At 38.5% G+C, this 20,849-nt stretch overlaps 1 protein-coding gene across 1 annotated transcript in view; it reads right to left on the minus strand.

Annotated features, from left to right (window-relative positions):
• The window catches only part of MOXD1 (monooxygenase DBH like 1), a 48,244-nt gene that overhangs the window by 21,270 nt on the left and 6,125 nt on the right, over positions 1-20,849 (minus strand). The window contains exons 2-4 of the mRNA XM_056487471.1: positions 15,531-15,677; positions 13,948-14,115; positions 13,509-13,592 (exon numbers count right to left, since the gene is read on the minus strand). Coding sequence (XP_056343446.1) covers positions 13,509-13,592; positions 13,948-14,115; positions 15,531-15,677 — 399 coding nt within the window. The remainder of the gene's footprint in view (positions 1-13,508; positions 13,593-13,947; positions 14,116-15,530; positions 15,678-20,849) is intronic.

The following is a 20,849-nucleotide window of genomic DNA, read 5'->3' on the forward strand; positions in this document are numbered from 1 at the left end:
TGACTACCTATCTTCCCCTCTTCACTTCATTCTTGAGGCTCATCTGTGGAATTTTCACTGTTGCTGGCATGCAAGGAAGACCCAGCTGTCAGGGCTCATCTCTTTGCTGTGCTGTGAACAAGCCTGCAGAGTTACTGCACCACTGGGCACCTCGGTGACTTCTTCCCCTGCAGGCAAAGTGCATTTTCTGCTTGACATTTCCTAACTGCCAGAGGCATGCAGAACAAAAGCCCTACATCCACTCTACATCAAAATGCCCAAAGTGTTTGGGATTGCAAAACATAAGTGCATGCAACAAGGCACAGCCTCTCCTGTTTTTCATGAAACCTGCAGGAAGAAGATCATGGTTTATTATTCATGATTATTTGCCTTATGCTTCTTCCTCTCCATCCTTCTTGAAAGCTTGGCCAAAAAGTCTTTCAAACTGAGCACACTGAAATACATGGACCTGACTCCCACTAACAGAGGTAAAAAATAATAGCTGTAAGAAAAACCCTCAGAATTTCAAATCAGGGCTCCCAAGGAAAGAGGTATTTTAAATACATCACATTCATATGTAAGTGAAGGCATTGCCTTCTTCAATCAGAAGTATGGGTTATGGTCATGGTGCTTGGTTTGTACTCATCAGGCAGGCTGAGAGGATTTACAGAGCTCCCTTCATGGTACTGAATCTTTTAGGACTTGTGAAAATGCTGACTTTCAAAAAAAATATAAAATGAAAAATTTTCTGGTCATCATAATGTTAAACCAGATGGCATATGTGCTGTTCATCTCTCACTTTAACAGAAGCCCTATTTTAGGCAACAGGCTGACATCACATGAACAAAGAAAATGTTTCTATCTGCCAGAGCTGGCTTACTCATCATCATCTCCTCTCTGTTTCTTACTATCACTTTATCTATTGCACAATCTGAACATTGTCATATGTTTTGGGGTTTTTTTTCCCACTCATAAAAGAAGCCAAAATTTTAACATAACAGTACCTTGCATCTCAAGCTGATGATAAGCAGGGTCAAGATACTAAAGTGTGTATTAAGCAGGAGGAAAATGCAAACATCTCAAGTAGTCCAAGTAGTTAGATTTCCTAAGTTAAAAAAGATCTCCAAAAACCTGGAAATCTTTCTTGCTCATTCCTGGTTTTCTACCTTTTTATTTGTTCTGATTTCTTTGATGGTATTAAACATGGTTTGTTCTTTATGCCTGCTGGTGCAGATGATAAAAGTTATCCAGATACATTCACAGTCTCACCATAGTGTCCCTATTTAGAAAATATGGCCCATTAAATGTCAGAAAACAAAAAACTAACTTTATTTTTATATATGGAAATAGCAACAGGTTTCTGATCTCCTTGCAACAATATTTCTGCATTAAAGTGTCAAAGAAAATAATTATTTTATTTTTTCTGGCTCAAACAGGTAGATCCAAATGAATCTTACATTTTAAAGACATGATGGTAGGGTATATTACAATATAAATTATTCTATAAAAGGCTGCAACCTTACACAACACCTCATGTAGGTAGACAGTGGTGACACAGGGAAGAAAATTTATTTCTTTAGTCTCAAAATGAAGAGTAAAAATTTGATTTTTATACTAGCACTGCTATATCTAGGAGGGTTTCTAGTCTGTGGTTGATTAGTTCATTTATATGAACTTGCCATGTCTCTAACTCAGATCAAAAAGCAATGGCTGTGAAACTGAGTCCTGTGTGAGTTCACTTGAAAATTTTTACAGAACACCAAGTTATAGGGTCTCTGCTTTCTGAACTCCTCATCAGGAAGAACTACTACGTTCTTACTGATCACTCTGATCTTTGTACTTCTTCTGAAAAGGTGTATCAAGCACATATATTAAAAAACTATCTGACATAGAAAACTTTTTCACAGGGTAACATGATTTCCTCTCATTAAAATTCATCAAGATTTTTTCGGAGTTTTTTCAAAATGCAATTGTGAAATGATCAAATATTTATCAAAAACATCACTTTTAGGGTTTTCAAATTTTCTTCAGGAAAGCAAATACTTAAAATATTTGGTTTTATAAAGCTGGGTCTTTTTCAGAAAAAAAAAAAATCTATGTATTCCAGAAAAAAAACCTCTCAGTAATATGGTTTCATTTTCCTATATTCTGAAAGAAAACCACCAGACATTTGCTGCCTAACACTGCTGCTTGCACAAGCCCCAGAGTGTGCTGAGCTAAAACGAGAGCTGCAAACACGCCCTGAGCTGGGTAGATGCTGAAGCCCACGGCTCCAGGGCAGACCAGGATTTTAACACTGACAACAAACAGCCATCTCCAGGAGAGCCTGGCTGCACCAGAGTCACATCTGGGACAGGAGTCTGCTGCTGACTTTCAGCCCAGAGTTAAGGCATTCTGGGGTCAGGCAGGGACCACCCTCCCCATGCCCCCACCCTACCCTGCCTGTCAGAAAGCATTAAATTAATGCCACACAGAGTTAGAGCTGGAAGAGACACTTCCAGTGCTCAGCTGGCTGTGGTCTAGCAGGGACTCTAATAGCTGCTGTGATCTTTCCTGAGATCATTTGCACGTACACAGCTTAGTGCTCATCTCTGCTTTCCTCACTGTACAATCCAGATCCAAAATTCAGCCATCACCTCTAACAAATCCTTTAAATCATTCTCTATCCCAATGCTTCTGAGTTTATATTGTGCCACTTAGAAAGGTGTCTATTTTGGTGAGTTAACTGCAGGAAGCAGGGCAAAGCCACTGCTTCTGGGTTCCCCATGGTCATCAGGGATTATCACATCTGAGGTGCAACAGGGAGCATTAATGCTTAACTTGAATTGTCCAAGGCAAAAACATTAACCCAAATTATTCTCGTAGACATTTTTCATACCTGCCAGCTGGAGAAAAATATAACCTGAGCATTTAGTGACAGCCCTTGATTTTTTGTATTTAAATAAAAAAGGGGATGTAGACAAGAAAAACACCCAGGCAACAGAAACCATCTCCAGCACCCTAATCTCATAATGTGATTAGCTAAGGTTTCCTTAGAGGATGGAAATTTTCCAGACTGAAACTACCATGCAATTTTAGGCATTAAAGTGTGTGTGATTTGCACTTAATATGTGTGGAGGGTTGGGTTTTTTTTTCCTCAAAGTGATATTCAAATGCCAAAAATAATTTTGATTTGAAATAACAATATTCTCTGATTGATTGATGGATTGATTGATTAATTTAATCTGTCTTGTTGGCATTTGGGCTTAACTGGTTTTGGGTATTCTTTTAAACTTAGAACAAAAATTCCAACATCACTGAGGAGGAAAGGTCCTTACCACATGAATGGAAAATCTTATTCAAAGCACAGATATTTTCTGTTCTGGGTGTAAAAAAAAAAAAAAAAAAGACTTGTTTATTCTGTGACCATATTGCTCAACAAAAGTTCTTATTTAGATTTTATTAGTATACAGCATTAAGAAGTAATTACCATACCTCTGTTTTGAGGTTTAGATTTTTTTATTGGAAAAGAATATATACTTTCAGGTAAAATTTATCTGTTGCTGTGCTTTTAGCTTGGAGAGAAGGCTATATATCTAAATTGACATAAATCCTTCTATCACCATATAGTGTTACTAATAATTACACTGTAATCACAAAAATTCAGAATTTCTGCAGGTCACTCTGCCCAACAATTAAAAAATTTAAGAAAGAGGAATCAAAAAACATTATAAACAATAACCAAAACATTAGAACTTGTCCTCTCTGCCATCAAGCCCATTCTGAAGTTCTTATTCCTAATTAATTACCTGGATCTCTGCCACTCATAAGGAGTCTCAGACTTTAAAGACTTACAGTAATTTAGACTAAATCCAGAAGAAGTATACCTCAAAGAAATACCAAGAAAACATTGTTTCTGCCTGATGTATGCCTGAAGATTTAAGATAATGCATTTAGCAATAGTTAAAAACTATAACCCTGAGGAGCAGTGTAATAAAAAGCTCAGGTCAAGCCAAAACTTGTTTCATTGGGTTATGCATCCTGGCAGTACACTCATTGCACTCCTGAGCAGCACAGCCACTGGCAGTGGGGTGGTCTTCAGGATGGCCAAAGTCTCAGCACAGCTGACACACTGCAAGCAGAATTAATTGGCAAGTAATCACTAACATGGTTACTTCCTTAAGAAAACAGTATCATAATAAAGTAGTGTGCAACCAAATATGTTTCAGGTCTAAGGCCAAAATAGGTAGCCAATAAAGAGTTTATATTTATTCAAGAGGAACTTATAATTTGAATAGTATAAATTATAAAGTCAGCGAAGGTACTCCAGTTTGTTCATGGAATCACCATTGTTGCACAGCAATGTTAATTTCTTTGAGGCCACAATGGAAGAGGTTTTAATCCTTTTGTAGAACTGCAAAATCTTCCCCTTGATCATGCAGCTCAATAAAGTTACACTTTTTCTCCTCCTGCCTGTGAGTGAGCATGCAGCTTTGCCTGAAGACGGAACACACAAGAATTGACAGCATGTCCCTTTCTTGCTTTGCACATGCAGAAGTGCACCACCAGGAAACATGTTTTCTGAAAATGACATGCTGGCTTCTGTGAGGGGCTGCCAAAAGGGACACATGTGAGAAAGATCTCAGGCATTCAATAGATACTGAGCTCCCAGAGGAGCCACTGACCTGCACACCCTGGCACCTTCAGTTTGAAGGGAAAGCAGGGGATAAAAGAAGAACAAGGCTCATGATTTTGACATGACAGCCTCCAGAGCAACTCTCAGGAACTCAGAAACCACTCATAACCCTCTAAAAATTTGTATTTACAGGGTTAATATACAAACATAAGAGGACTTACAAAATAATGCAGTTAAGTAACGATCACATTAATACTATTTCCACGTTTTCTCATCCAGAGTTAGATCCTGGTATACTCTTTTGCAGGACTTCATCACCCATCAATACATGCAGGAAGTCACACAAAAGGGCTATTTCCAGATTACATAGTTATTTTAAAGTCTGCATTAAAATTATACCATAGCAATTTTCTAGAAACCAAAACTGTGGTTGGCCCTTCACAAAACAGAAAGACACAGTGTCAGTCCTAGCAACTTAAGGCATGGTAAGGAGAGCTAACAACAGTGCAGGAAGATGGGGAAAGGTGATTGTGGTCAGTTCATCACACCTTGTGCCTCCCCCTACTCAGTGAGAGGAGTCTTTCCCCTGCTCCAGGGTGGGGTCCCTGTCATGGGGACAGTCCTCCATGAGCTTCTCCAGTGTGAGTCCATCCCATGGGCAGCAGTTGCCATAAACTGCTCCAAGGTGAGTCACTGCTCCTGGGATGCAGTCTTGCAGGCACAGCCTGCTCCAGTGTAGGCTCCCCACAGGGTGACAAGTCCTACCAGGAAACCTGCTCCAGCATGGTTTCCTCTCTCCATGGGTCTGCAGCTCCCTGCTAGGAGCCTACTCTACATTTCCCACAGGTTCTCAGCCTCTTCTCAGGCATCCAGCTGCTCCAGCCTGGGCTCCTCCATGTGCTGCAGGTGGATCTCCCCATCCCTGTGATCCTCCATGTGCTGCAGGTAGATCTCCCCATCCCTGTGATCCTCCAAGGGATGCAGGGGCTCAGCTGCCTCACCTTGGGCTGCACCACAGACTGCAAAGGAATCTCAGCTCCAGAATCTGGAGCAGCTCCTGCCCCTCCTTCTGCACTGACCTTGGGGTCTGAATAGTTGTTCCTCTTGCATGTTCTCACTCTGCTATTCACTGGCCACAATTACATCTGCACAATAAGTCTTTTTTCTTCTTCTTCTTAAATCTGTTATCCCAGAGGTGTTCCCACCATTTCTGATGGGTCCAGCTTTGGCCAGTGGCATGTCCATCCTCTGCTGGACATGGAAGAAGCTTCTGGCAGCTTCTCACAGAAGCCACCCCTGTAGTCTGCTATGTGAGGACATGGTGGAGAGGCCTTTTCTGACCATTGTCTCCCCATTTTTCCACTGTTACTAATGTGGAGTTTATGAATCTATGCTCTGTTCATAGTGTGACTACTGTACACGGCAAGTGAAAGCAAAGATGGACAGAGTCATGATATCATTTTCTAAAAACTAACACCAGTAGTTGGGGTTGCAGATTAAAAGATTGGTGCTGAAGAGAAATACATCAATTAGATCAGAATAGAAATTTCTGCTCCATTTAAACACCATTGGAGCAACTTAAATTTGCCTTACTGAAAATTTGTTTAAGATGCTGCTACAATGCGATCTGTCTGCATTAGAAGGTTGATCTTCAGAAACAGTGCCAAGATGCTAGTAGGACCAAGCTAGGTTTGTTCTGTGATCCATCCACACAAGCCCCATCAAGGGAGATTTTGCTACCTACGAGCCTGCTGTTCTGGTATCTGCACAAAAGATGCTTTGGAACTGTTCATCTAAGGCCCAGTGCTGCTCTGGAGGGTTTTGTTGCCTGCTATGATAAGAAGTGCTGAATGTTTGGCTGCAGACAATTTTTTTGTCTTTCCAGTGCATCACCTAGCCAAAGGTTTGCTTTAAAATTTTTATAAATTGAAGGATGAGGAAGAAAAAAATAAAGGCGTTGCACAAGGCAAAATGGGGTAAATAAATAGTAATGGTCTCCTGAAGATCACCCCACAAATCTTCTCAGAATTGGCAGATAAAACACAGAGATCTTCACAAAAATTGTATTTTCTGCTTTTCCATGCTTACTTTTGGTCATATTTTAAAATCAGGCTGCTGTCATCTGACTTTTATTTAACTAAAAAAATCACACAGCACACATATTTTCCTACCACCTGCTGGTGTGGTCAATGCATTGCCATGATGGATGGATGTTGTTTTTATTTAGAAAGCAAAAATCAAAGAAAATGGATTAAATTAACTAGACATTCAATGTTGCTGATGACAGAAATGAAGTAAATTACTTTTGCATACCAAGTATGGAATGAATAAATAATGTAGAAATAATTGCTTAATTTAAGAATTCTTATGGTTAAGATACACAAGTGAAATGAAAGAAGACTACTGCAAAATAAAAAACCTGTAAGAAATATAAAGTTTGGTAGGACAGTAAAATCTGTGGTCATATATAATTTAACCTGTGATCACAGAATGGAATAATACCTTAAACCATTTTGCATATGAAATAATTTAGCAGAATATGAGAGAATAATGTATTTCTGTTATTTCCTCAGACAGTGCTTGGGAAACTTTTAATTTCCAGCCTGTTCAGTTACATGAATCTTTAGCACTGCAAAGTCTGATGGGCCAATTCAGGCTTGCATGGAAGAGCCAGCCCTGCAGATCAAAGGGCAGAGAGCTTACAAGCTCTGCAGCATGAGATGATTGTTTGGTTGCCAATCTAATTTACTGGGGCTGAAATTGCATTGTAGGGTAATGCATGGGAAAATATAGAACATTTTTTTATGTCAGGCTGCATGATGCAATTTGCTAGAGTTATCACAAAATATAAAAGTTCAGGCCAGAGAGTAACAAGCAGTTACTGTCTGGTATCACTCCAGTTAGAAATCAGTGCCCTCATTTAGGTACTGCAGGCTGCTAGCTGCCCTTCTGGCTTCCAATCAATCAGTCTCTTAAACTGGAGTCCCTTTGTATTTTCACACTGGGGTCTTTGGTATTACTAAAGCATTCCACTGTCAAAAAGCAGAGTTACCCTTGGCAACAAGGTTTTTGGAGTTTTTACTTCCTTATCGGTTTGCCCCGAAACAGAACATGAAGATTAACTGGCAGCTGCTGGTGTGTTCTAACACAGGCCTTTCTTCAGCTGAAAAGAGGCTCCCTCTGCTAAGGAGATCAGCAATGGAAAACTTTAGTGCTGATATAAAAATATGCCTAATGTAACACTTCTCAGCAATTAAGTTTTTTTCTGGTTATATGATTAGCCTGTTTCACTAGTCACATCATAAGCTTAGTGCCAAAAAAATTACACAGGGCTGTGGTTGAGAAAAGATCATTTTCCCATAGGCAATTTTTTTTTTTTTAAAGTATTATTTTGCAATTTCTGCTTTTATCACAGACTCTTCTCCCCCCTTGACCTTTCTAGTTGGGATATTTCTCCCCTGATTCATTCATCTGGGAGTTACTCATCCAATACAGGCTGGTGTTCTGGGTTCTCTCATCCATCAGTGGACAGAGAGATTGAGCCATAGAGGGGTTGCTTGAGCTCATACATTTCTGACAACTCCTCTAGGATGATACAAGCAGCTAGTTTTGCCACTGTAAGGTCAATTAAGCAGCTGGCTCAGACCCATAGATAAGTCAAGTTGGATGAGAGGAAGCCCATCCCTGTGGCTAAAAATTTCCTGTCTTTAATATGCTGCCTGAGTACTCATGAGTTGCACTGAAACATACTGAATTTTGACCACACAGCTAAGTCCCCAATGTGGGGCTTCTTCCCCATTTCAGCAGAGCTAAACCTGCTCACACCATTCTCATAAGCAGGTTCAAGTGATGCACGTGGAAGGACTGCTTTATTCAAAAACAAAAACTTCCAAGAGCTTACAAAATGCAACTACTATCCTCTTTCCAATGTCAAATGCCCTCTAAAATGGGATGTCCTATTTAAAAAATTCTCTTCCAAAATCAGGAATACTTTATGGTCTTGGGCACAGCCACATGACAGCATTTCTGCTGGTATTTCTCTGACTATGCTAGTTTTGAAACTACCTAAAAAGTTCAGAACTAAGGAAAAATGAGTTATTCTTAGAGAAAAGACTCAGATACAGCTAAGTGATCACACTACCCAATTTTGGGGGTTTATTTTACATCAAATGTTTTTCCTACTCTTAATGTAAAATTCAATATTTGATTTTTTTGACTAGGGAATTATTACTGATGAAGGCTGGGGAACTACTCTTCCTGAGGAGAACAGAGTGTTTTTAAAAGCAATTAAGAAAACATAGGGGGGAAATTTACAGTGCTGGAACTAGCACAGGCATGCTATGCTGAAAAGCTTCACACAAATAGATTATGGCATGTCTGGCATGTAGTATTACACCAGTTTGTACTCTAAATTTGCAGTTTACACACAGCATTAAACAATTCGTCAGGTGGAGAGGGAGACCACAGGTCTACAGGATTCTCAGAAATTCTAGAGACAGCAGAAGAAACACTGAATCTTTAGGTCTTTTAATTGCAGCAGAAAAAACAGTCAAGCACATGGAAGATGTGCTGATGTAAATGTGAAGACAGAGTAATAAATCCTTAGCAGATGCAGTTATTTGAATAAGCACTACAGTTAAATTGAAGTGACAGAAGACATGGACTTTTGAAACTTAAACTAAAGATAGTAATAAAAAAGAGCTGCATCTGTAGAACAACAAGTAGAAAAAGCAGTTAAGAAGAAGCTTTGAATATAAAGCAAGAGCTTTATTTACTGAAACACTGGGAAGTATTTCTCATGAATGAGAGACAAATTTTCACTTTCTTGCTGCTGGCAAACATCTTCATGATGCCTGCTCACAGCAAGGAAAAAATAAATTCAGCAAATAGGCAGAAAAAAAACTAATCAGCAAATAGTCTTGCAACTTGTCATAATAGAGAGATGTGTGTCATCACACACATATCCATACACAGTGAAAATCATGAAAATTGGACACCTCAATAGTACAAAAATTACAAGATTTCAAAAGGTCCAGTTGGCTGCCACTTAATAACTTTTTTTTTTTTTTTTTTTTTTTTTTAATTGAATGAGCAAAAAGAAAGTGACAAACCAGGTAATTTCCAAGGGGGAGGATGGTGCAGAGACCTGTTTTCAGGGTGTGCTCCCTGGAATGACCATCTCTGTCCCTCTCAGCCCTGCTCCCAGCCCTGGTGCAGTGGTGCCTCTGCCTGTGCAGCTCCCCACATCCAGGAACCTGCCCTCAGCTTGGCTTTAGCAGGGAGACAGAAACCTCATGCAGAGGGAGGTGTGTGGACCTGCCTGTGCTTCTGCTCTACCAGTGGATCCTGCTCTCCCTCCTTCTGAGTGATCCCTCTGCAGTGGAGCTCCTTCCTGAGGTGCAGTTGGTGAAACCAGAGAATTTTCTTCAGGAATGTGATTAAAAGACACATTCAGGACCAGTCAGAATAATGACATTTACAGAGAACTGCAAATAATCCCAGCAAGACACAATCTTAAACCCGCCACCAGAAAGTCTGGGCTAATAAGTGGAACACTTTTTTCTAAGAAACCTACTTCTGAGAGAGCTCCTGGCTGACTTCTGCATGTGAGAAAAGTGAAAATCCCTTGGGTTGTGAGCCTGAGGCACACAGCACTGCCTGAAGCTCAGAGCAGCAGAACAGCCCAATGCACACGTGGCTGCAGGAGGAGTTTGCAGAGAGGCAGCCAAGGGCTCTCCCATGTGAAGAGCAGCCACAGTCCACCACTCTGGGACCACTGCAGGGCCATCATTCAAATATCTGATTTGAATGCCTCCAAGCAATCCCTTTCATCTGTTCTGCCTATCTTATTTTCCAAATTATAACTGGTTCTGTTAATAGAAAATGCCCTGGGAGGAAATCCTGTAGAAGTTTAATAATTTTTAAAGGAGCCACAGTTCAGCCAGGTAGATACTGAGGACATTAGAGCCACAAAACCAGCTCAGTGCCTGGTTTTGGTTGTTTTCTGGATCACTATTGTCCCTATTATGCTCTGCTATTGAGAAACTTCTTATTCTGTTTCATTTCTTAGCAGGCATGTTATTATGAGTTGTCTCTCCAGAAGTTCCTGGAGGCATTAGAAACCGAAGGCATTGCAGGGACATGTAGGAAGCACAATCTCCTCCCTGAGGAGAATGTTGCAAGAAATGTGAAACAAAAGAAGATTTAACAGAGATGTTCTAAACCTGGCTGGGTGCCCCCTTATGGCAGTGGAGATCTGTTCTCCATTAGTAAATCAGCATAAGGGGAAATCACCTATCCCTGTCCTTATTCTACCTATGAGATGAACACAAGATTACAATCTTATCTCTTGCACAATTTGTGTATCATGTAGAGCAGCTTGATCAGTCAATTATGCTGTTTCCCGTTTCCATTTTCCCATGGAAAGTAGCATGAGTATTGTGGAAAGGGAAAGAAAATACCTAAGGTCTTACATAATTTGATTAATATTGAGATCACTTGCACTAGTAATTTCTTCACCTTGTGCAAACAGAAGAAATTAAAACACTGCTGCAGGTCAACCCTAAGACCCAAGTGTTATCAGTTACCCAGCTGTGGCCCCATTAGATTGTATTTACAAAACATATTTGTAAATACCTTAAATATATTCTGGGTTAAAGCATAATGTTTTTTAAATAATAGACATCAATAGACATCAAGACATCCTTTTAAATTCAGAATCTGAATTCAAAATCTGGCATTTGTTAACCATAGACAATTAAAAATCTTGATGTCTACCTTTAATGACAGGTCTAATTTTTTTTCAGTTTCCTTCATTATGCCACAGAAAAATTTGTGCCATGTCTACTCCATTTTTGTTCTGTCTGTGAAAATGAGATGTGTAGGTTTGAGTGAAAGCCTTGCTACAGAAGGAATTCAGAATCAGCATCTATGTGAGTATTTGACTAACCCAGACAGTTTGATCAGGCCAAGGAGCTCATCCGCCCTCCCCTTTGTGAAACTCAAGCTCTGTTTGCACAGCTAATATCTTCCCCAGCAGCCATAAGCCCCATCCTTTGTGTATCAGTAGGCTTTAGGAAATGTTTAATCAGTTTGCAAGAGCACATAGATACAATTCCACAACAACCCTCCGTGTGGCATCTAAAAATGCAATTTCAGGAAAATGTAAGTCATGCCCACGAAAAGAAAGGCTAAGGAAGTGTTCCTACTTAAATCTACTCTCTTTCTTACATTTTTCTTTCTTTAAAACTTTTTAAGCAGCAATACGGAATTTTCTTGCTTTTCTGAAGATGGAAAATCACTGAGGATTCTACTCTAATTTTAACTTCATGAAAAATACACTGATTTGCAAATACAGTTTCTAAAACTTTAATATTCTTTATACATTATTGCAAAAATAAAGAATATAAAATTATTCTGAAAAATCAGCCAATGTATTTCTGAACTAAAATCTTGTTTTAGCTTCAACCAAATGCTATTTTTAAAAGACTGAGCAACTGCATGTGAATTCATGCAAAACATTTAGAAAATAATTTCAGAAATTAAACATGATAAATAATTCTAGGGAACTTTTTAGCAGAATAGCAAGTATCTACAACTTCCACCAAATTTAACAAAACTAAGGAGGATCTTGACATGCATATTGTAACACAAGCAAATTCTCCATTTCATAAATTGAAAGTAGCTGTGACAAATTTCAAATGTGATTAAATATCAAGCACCTGAAGGCAGCAATTTGGGCATTTGCTCATTCTGATAAAGTGCAGAAACACACAATATTTCAGAGGAATTATAGGTATTTATCATACAGACATTGGGATCACAGGTTAAAGCTCTCGGAATTAATTGAAAATTTCAGTCTTACTGAATGCACTGAAGATATATGACTGGCAATAGTAAAAAAAAGAAGAAGAAATAGAATTCTACACTTAATGCATTTGTGGGTTCAAAGAAAGATAAAAATGAGGGCCAGAACTATCTCACTGTGCTATCTTCAGCATATTAGAAAAACAAGTTTTATAGGGTCTTCAGTATATTGCTTTTGGGGAGAAATGTGAGAAGCATCTTACCCTCAGCACTCTTAAGCTTTCAATTAAAAACAGAAAGAAAAGTTACAAAATGTGTTATAGGAAAACATGTTTATGCATGTGGGTTTTCAAATCACCTAACCTCCTGCCTTGTGTGAATGTTTATTCACACATTTTCATTATTTTTAAAATAAACTACAGTGTTCATCTCTTTTTTAAATAATAATATTTGGGTTTTAACTGCTGATAATACTGGTGTGTGTTCTTCTGCGATGCAACCTTGCTTCACATTGGTCATCACAAGAAAGGTGATTGGAATCAAATAAGAACCTGGCCCTTTTTTTGAACAAACATCACCATTTAATTGTTTTTAAATTTAAAATTACTATCTGTTAAAAGAAAATCCTACATATTATATATTATATATTATATATTATATATTATATATTATATATTATATATTATATATTATATATTATATATTATATATTATATATTATATATTATATATTATATATTATATATTATATATTTTTCCTATATAAAAGTAGAAATTTGATGTAACATGCATTTAGACAATTTTACTTAGTCCTTGCCAGAAATATTTACAGACAGAAATAATTTTCAGCCTCGTTTTCTTAAGGGAGAGAGGATGAAGGAGAAAAGAACTGTGAGAAAGAGGGTCTGTCACCATGCATGCCAGTTATCAGGGCACACTTGAGCCAGGTTCTGAGCACACATATACAAACACTTGATCCATATTTGTGAATATGGACAAGAGGCTTTCCCTCCAGTAAGCAGTGAAAAAAACTTCAAAAGTGCAAGAACTGATTTAAGTGCAATTATTATCTAAATTCCTCTAAATTTTCTGAGTCTGAATCACTCACCTTTGTCACGTGATGCTTTTCATGCTGCACAGGAATCTTAAACATTTGGCACCAATACGTTGTGTCCTTGTCTGGTACAGGCACCTGTCTTAATAAAAAGGGCAAGAACCCTGTCATAGAAGTACTATCATAGAATCACAGCATGGTTTGGGTTGGAAAGGACCTTAGAGATGATCCACTTCCAATCCCCTTGCTTTGGGCAGGGACACCTTCCACTAGACCAGGTTGGTCAAAGCTCCATCCCTTGAAAACTTCCAGGGATGAGGCATCCACAGCTTCTCTGGGCAGCATTTCCAATGCCGCATCAACCTCGTAGGGAAGAATTTCTTCCTTATATTCAATCTACACATAAAATCACACTACCAGCTGTGTAAGTCCAAGGCTTTGGCTACCACCTCATTCCCACCTGCACAGACACCCACTACATGGAGTAACTTACGTCTTTGTTTGTCAGGTCGAAGTATGGCAGAGAGGCAGACGAGACCTCCTCTCTCTCGGGGTTCAGCAAACGCAGGCTCTTCGTTCCACGGTTAGACCCATGGTAATTTTGGCCTGCTTCTCCCATGTCTTTGTGGTGGTAAGCCCATATTACCCTCACTGTGCTCTCCTGAAAAAACAAAGCAAAATGTCCACAAGGGATAGGAGCAACACCTTCCTCACACAGTTCCTGTAATTCCTACAATAGCTGTGGCACAGGTGTATTTAAACTATGACAATGTATTCTAGAGGAGCAGCCATCTACCTACACACTTTGGCCTTTGAAATAAATAATGTTTTGTACTCAATGGGTTAATTGAAATGCACGGAAACATACAGAAATTAAGTTGTTCTCTAATAGATTCCTCCCTTAACGTTGTGAACTGAAATCATATCTTCAAATGGCAGAACAGACTCATAAAGAAGTAGCCAGCTATTTGCAATGCAAACATTTTTCTAGAGATGTTACTTATTTAACAGCAATCAGAATGTTCCCCCCACAAAAAAAAATTTCCAGGCTTATATCTGTGAAGATGTGAATAGCTTCAGTGAATTACTGTCCTTAGATATTATGGAGAATTAACATTCAATTACAGAGCAGATTTAAACCTTAAAAATCAATCTACAGTCACTGCACAGATCAGTTCTCTGTTAACCATTCTCAGATTACAATAATGACCCTTGAGACAAAGTGCTATAATAAATCCTAAAGTGTCTCAAAATGCTAAATTGTACTAAGAATTTGGAGCAGGTGTGCAAACCAGAGATCCATTGAGTGCCTGGAAAACTGGTGGTTTATACAGGTGGGTCTTGCTTCCTGCATTTTCAGCCTCTCATGTTGCTATAATTGCATATATTGTAAAAACACAGAAAATTAATATAGTGCTTTACTCCTATAGCAATGCTTCCAAAAGAAGCAGTAAACAGCCAAAGCATAGAAAGCCTTGCAAATCTCTCTAACCTGTCATTTCCAATACCGAAGTCATCATCTTCATGTGATTTAAAATGACACTTAGGAAATAGCACAGCAATCCCTAGGGCAACAGAAGTATTTACCATGAAAATTAATTTACCATGGAAAGTTTTACCTTTAAATTTTTTCACTTTCAGTTTTGAATAAAGAAATAAAACAAACAGACCCTTTAAACAGATCTTCTCCAATTTTTAAAAAGTCTGTTTCTTAGATCAATTACAAGTGCAGAATCTTAAAAGTATTTCTCAATTTGGCCTTTCTTGACTGGTTATAACAATGGCATATAGGACTTGATGGCCCAGAGGTCTCTATTTCAATCCTGTGTACACTTGTTAGAAACTACAGAAAATAATGTATTAAAGTAGAAGAAGAAAGAAAGCTGAAATTTAAACATAATGGTTTAATAAAACTAGCACAAGTATTTTACACGGTTAATTTGAGCAAACAGATATTTTGGACTTTAATTCTGCCCTCTTACTAAAAAGATATTTTAATTACAAGCTTAATAATCACATATACATTTATCTTGTATTAATTACTTCATCTGTCTACATATAGTCAGAGACCCTTACCGTTATGCTCTTGTCATTTGTGTCACAAGTGTGCAGCTCTCTGCTGAAAGCCAGTATTGTATGTGTACTGTTTTCCATGGCATATTCCAGATGGTAATCCTGTTGAGGGTCCCTTTTTAGTACTCTATTTTCATCTGTAAAATAATCCTATTATAAAAGAAAGGTGGTCCATTATTAAAATCTAATATTAAAAATTAAACTCTATGTCAGGTACTGAGCTTTTTTTCAAAGAATGTAAAATTCTGCAACGTCAGTTTGGAATCAAACAATAAATTTGAGGTGGCACTGAACTATTTTTTATACAAAATCTCCAAGAAAGCAACTCTCCTCGGTAAACAGGTTAAAGAATGCCTTAAGTAATTTTAGCAACATGCTGCCTGTACGTAACTGCAGAAATAAAGGTTGGACCCAGCAACCAAGAAGCTTTATTCATCATAACTGGGATGTCATGAACTCTAGGAGAAATTACATTACTCTGCACACCCTCCCCTGAGCTTTAGGCTGTTTCTGCCTGGTCTGGGTGGGGAAGGGTCTTTTAACTAACCAATGTATTTCTCATGCCAAACAGGCTACTGGCAGACACCAATAATTGTGTGGTGTCTTTGTAAAATAATGCAGCACTGTCTGGTCCCAGCAGGCATTTATACTTTTTTGTAGCTGTTTGGACCTCTGTTCACTTTTGGAGAGATTTCTAACTTTCACCTTCCATTAATACTGAGGCAACCAATCTGAAAAATGTTATGCCCAAGTATTTTAATACCAGTCAAAAAATAACTGAAACTTCATTAACTCACTAAAAGTTCATTTAGGAGCTGTAATCTTAAATTTAATTCCACTCTAGAAATCTGTGTGTGGGCAAGACACCAGAGAGTTCTTTTCCCGTCACCACTTCGTACAAATACAAATGATTAAGTACATACATGAGATAATAGGCAGATGGAAAAAAAATTACTAAAAAGAGCAAAACACAGGCCTGGGACCTGAAAGAAAGTGAACTGATGAGTTGTATTTGCTTAGAGAAATAACTTGGATTTGCTGTTTTCCAGACAGAAATAATAAGACTTGTTTTCTGATGGTTCTTTGAAGATAGATGCTTTATGGGATCAAAACACTCCACTTTAGCCCTCCATCAGAACATGGAAAGAGGCAGTGTATTGCCTATACATGACACCATTCCTGCTCCAAAAACACTCTTCTGTGGAATCTCTGCTTCCATCTTTAAGTTAGTGAGCGTTTGTCTGGACAAGAAATGAAACCTTGTGAGCATCAGTTTTTATTGAAGTGTGACATATTTGCCCAAATGTGAATGCACCCACACTTTGAAATACTGAGGAATACAAATTCAAGAGCAGCTTTTGCTCATCAAAGACTCTGCCTGAAAGCAGTATGAAGGGAAGCTGAGAAATGAGAAGAAAAGGTATGCAATGCTATTTTTACTTCCTTTGTTGAAAACTATTCAGATGTCCATCATAAAAATAAAATCAAATCATGTCACATGAAAAAACACACTAAAAAAAAACCCAAAACAAAACAAAAAAACAACAAAAAAACCAACAAAACCAAAAAACCTTGAACAACTCAAAATTTGATTGCTCAACTTCTCACATGAAAGTGGTTTGTTTTCCAGTTTTGAAACAAAAGAATGCCATATTGTCCAGGAACCATATGAATCTCTCTGTTCTCACAGAAGATTTAAAGTCAAACTTTGTAGACTTTGCTCAATTTACTCATCAGAGCTTAAAAGTTTTTAAGGTGTGCTTGTGTTTAAAACAGAATGAAGGAAAGGTTTTCAAAAATGACATAGTGACAATCTGTGATGCCACATCTTTTTCAGCCAGAATTTGGAAAAATCTGCAATATGGAAAAGCAAAAACATGTTAAAAATATATCTGTGTAAATTTATGTCTGTACCTTTCATATTCTACGCTTCCTTTCAGAGTAGAAAAATTAAAATAAAGTTCTGCTGCCAAAAGTCCTTGTGCAAATGCAATCAAAACCATCACATTTGGACTGCCTACACTCCACTCTTTTGCCTAGTCAAAGGAGAAAGCTGTATATTTTGGAAGGCCTTTGAAAAGTGGCAGTACAGAGGATGGACCTACAGAAGCCAGAGAGGGTAAGTTGGGCATTTGGGCTTCAGCTAAACAAAGGAAAAATAAATTTAATTTGAAACTCTCTCAGGTCTAGACTACTGTAATACAGAACTCATCCAAATTCACAAGTTTCACTTATTTAATTCTGTGAAGAAAGGAGTGGGATGTTTTAATCCACAGCATTACAGTGATTTGATATCTATCACAGATAGTTCTAAAATGGGCTTTGTACTGGAACATTTTATTCTTCCCAACAAGCAGGAAAAGTCTGTAACATGGTGCAATCTTTTTTTACACATATCTAGTTTTGCTACCCCATACAACTAGAAAACCTGTGTTTCTTGTAGGGTAAATTATACTGATATAAGTCCTTGGAATTTCATGGAGTCTCAACAGATCTACAATAACTGTCAAGTCCTGAAAACTGGATTTCTGAAATGCTCAAGTGTGCGTGGATAAATCCACAACATGAATTTATGTAATGATTGAGTACTTGCATTCTCCAGTTTCTTATACACACAAAAAATACATATCATATGTTTAATGAAGAGAAATTTTTCAAATTACACATCAGCTTTACAGAATTATAAGAATTAGTAGAAGAGAGGAGTGAAGTGACTATATTTTTCTAATATGAATATATTTGGCAATTTAAAGACTAAATGTTTAAAAAAGCTTCAGCAGTGTTGGCCATGCTACATGATAACAAAAATGTCTATTTCAGGGCTTACTTATGTGAATTGTTTACATGTGAAACATTTAAATTTTTTGTACTCCCTTCGATAATATTGCATAAAATGGCATGTTGAACTCTGCACTAAGTTGTGTAATCCATCAAATAATTAAGTATCTCCTTCCTCACATTACCTACAAGTTGAAACAACATATGGAAAATGAAAAATCTTCCTGACATTACAAGATATTTTATACTCTTTTCCAGATGTGAGGCAGATCATGTTACACTGTTTTTCAGATACCATTAGCCTCTCTCATTCTTAAAAAACATTTTGTGGTATATATGGTTTCTGATTTCTGTTCCACAAACAGTCAGGGAGAGTAATTTCTTAAGGATGTAGAGAGATGCTGGTTTCTCCTTTGAGAATGCAAGCACAGCTGCAGAGGGAAGCCTGACCCCAAAAGCCCTGCCAGCTGTCATCACAGACTGGAACAGGTGTTTATGGCACTCCCTCCCCACACCTTTACAATGTACAAGATTGTTTTGTTTATTACATCCATTTCCCATCCTAAATTATACATATATATCACCTTTCCACCTCAAGGAGCATAGAATAATTCTCAGGTTGTGGCCCCATCCAGCAATCACCTTGTGGGCTCAGCTTGTGAGGAACTCAGCCACCCCAATTTATGTGTGCTGCCCTTCCTGAACTGGACCATCACTGCTGTTCCAGCAGCAGTCTAAAAGTGAAAAAGGGGACAAGTCAGGAATGGGAAATGACAGGAAACAAGCTGGGTTTCAACTTGTCCTCACTGATGTTCTGTAGCCAGCCCATGGGGTTTGGAACATCCTGGTTGAGAGCAAATTTGGGAGGAAACTTCTGAAGGGGTCCCTCTAGAAAGCAGATTCAAGTGACCCCTCCCCCAGCTGGTTCAGGAAAAGATTTCCTTGGAGAAAAGTGAAAGAAAACTGTTTAACAAGCAAAGTATTCATAAGCATAAAAAATGAATAATATTAAACAATAAAACTTCTCACTGTTCTGAAGAGATGGCAAATTCAGAACGTTTCTGTCATGGGGTGTAGCTCAGCTCGCTCAGTCTCTCTCAGTCCCTCCTGCCCTGGGAAATGCTGCATCCCAGCCCCAGTGGGACACAGCTGGGAGCTCCTGCTGTTCTTCTGGGTTTTCAGTCCAGAGCAGAGCAGGTTTGAACAGTCCCAAGAAAAAGAAAAGCCACAGTCTGGGGAACTTCTCTGCCTCAGCTAGCTTAAAACTAACTAAAAGCAAAGGAGAGCTCTCTCCTGCTGTCCATGCTGTAGAAAACACAGTCCATGAGCAAGAATGCTGAAGCTCTTATCCATGTGTTTTTGAATACAGCCACCTCAGACAATCCACCACTTCTCCTTCTTCCCCTCTTCACTCTCAGATCTAGTTTTAAAGGTGCAGAAATAATCCAGCATAAACAGAACAGAATTGGGGAAAAAAGCATCCTAAAGTCACCCCAGGACAATCCCCAAATTACCAAGCTGATGCCAATGACCAGGACCAAAGAGAAGCTTGGCAAAAAGGATCATGAAGTTGTAACAAAGATGAAAGTTGGTGCAGGAGAGGATTAATCTCAGTATAAATAGGGTGGATAAACTGCTACAGTAAGGAAAAGAACTGAATAAAACATTTGTTTGAAATAGTAACCAAGTTATGTCTTTCTGGGTTTCCAAAAAAATAACTGTGGTTAACATTTCTCTCTTTTTTTATTGTTGCATTCAATTTAAATGGAATCCTGCTGCTCAAGGTTCCAGTACACACTAGATGCTACCACCTAAAAGAAGCTGCTTTTACACTGTATTTGGCAAGAACCAAACAGAGCATGAGTTTACAAATAAGCAAACCAAACTGTTCTGCAACCTCAAATAGATTTCAGCTGGAGTTTCAGGCAAAGATCTTACTCTGCCCTTGTGCTGGGGAAAAGCAGAGCCCACTCATAGCACCCTAACACAAAGCAGGGGCCTGAAAGCATCACTGTGCTGTGTAAGAACACCTTGAGAGCATTCCAGTTGACTGAACCAATCTTGAGATGGGCTGCAAATGAAAAAATAACCACACCAAGTGTACAGCAACAGCAATCAAGAAGTTGCAGTAAGTTCCTAAAGTAACTGGGATCAGTAAGTTCACAGCCACTGTCCCTTGAGCAGTCTGTTTATAATTAATTTACTAGTTTGAGGGAGAGTGGGGGCAAGTTGCATTGTTTTTTTGTTGGGGGTTTTTTGTTTGCTTCTGGTTGTTTGGGTGGGTGGTTTTTGGGGGGAGTTAGGGGGGCTAGAGTTTTTTTGTTTGCTTTTTTACCTACATATCAGATTAGCATGAAGTGATTCAGTCCTTGCTAGGAAACCTGGATCTCACTCACACAGGCAGTTTTGAGATGCTGGACACAATTGCTGGTACAACTCCAATCAAACTGGCTGACACTAGAGTGTGGATTATTCACTTCAGGTGCACTACTAACTCTGACAAGGACAGAAAAGTTTTATCTCTAGCAAATAATTCTGTGCTTT

Source organism: Oenanthe melanoleuca, chromosome 3 (genome assembly GCF_029582105.1).
Source record: "Oenanthe melanoleuca isolate GR-GAL-2019-014 chromosome 3, OMel1.0, whole genome shotgun sequence".
NCBI lineage: Eukaryota > Metazoa > Chordata > Aves > Passeriformes > Muscicapidae > Oenanthe > Oenanthe melanoleuca.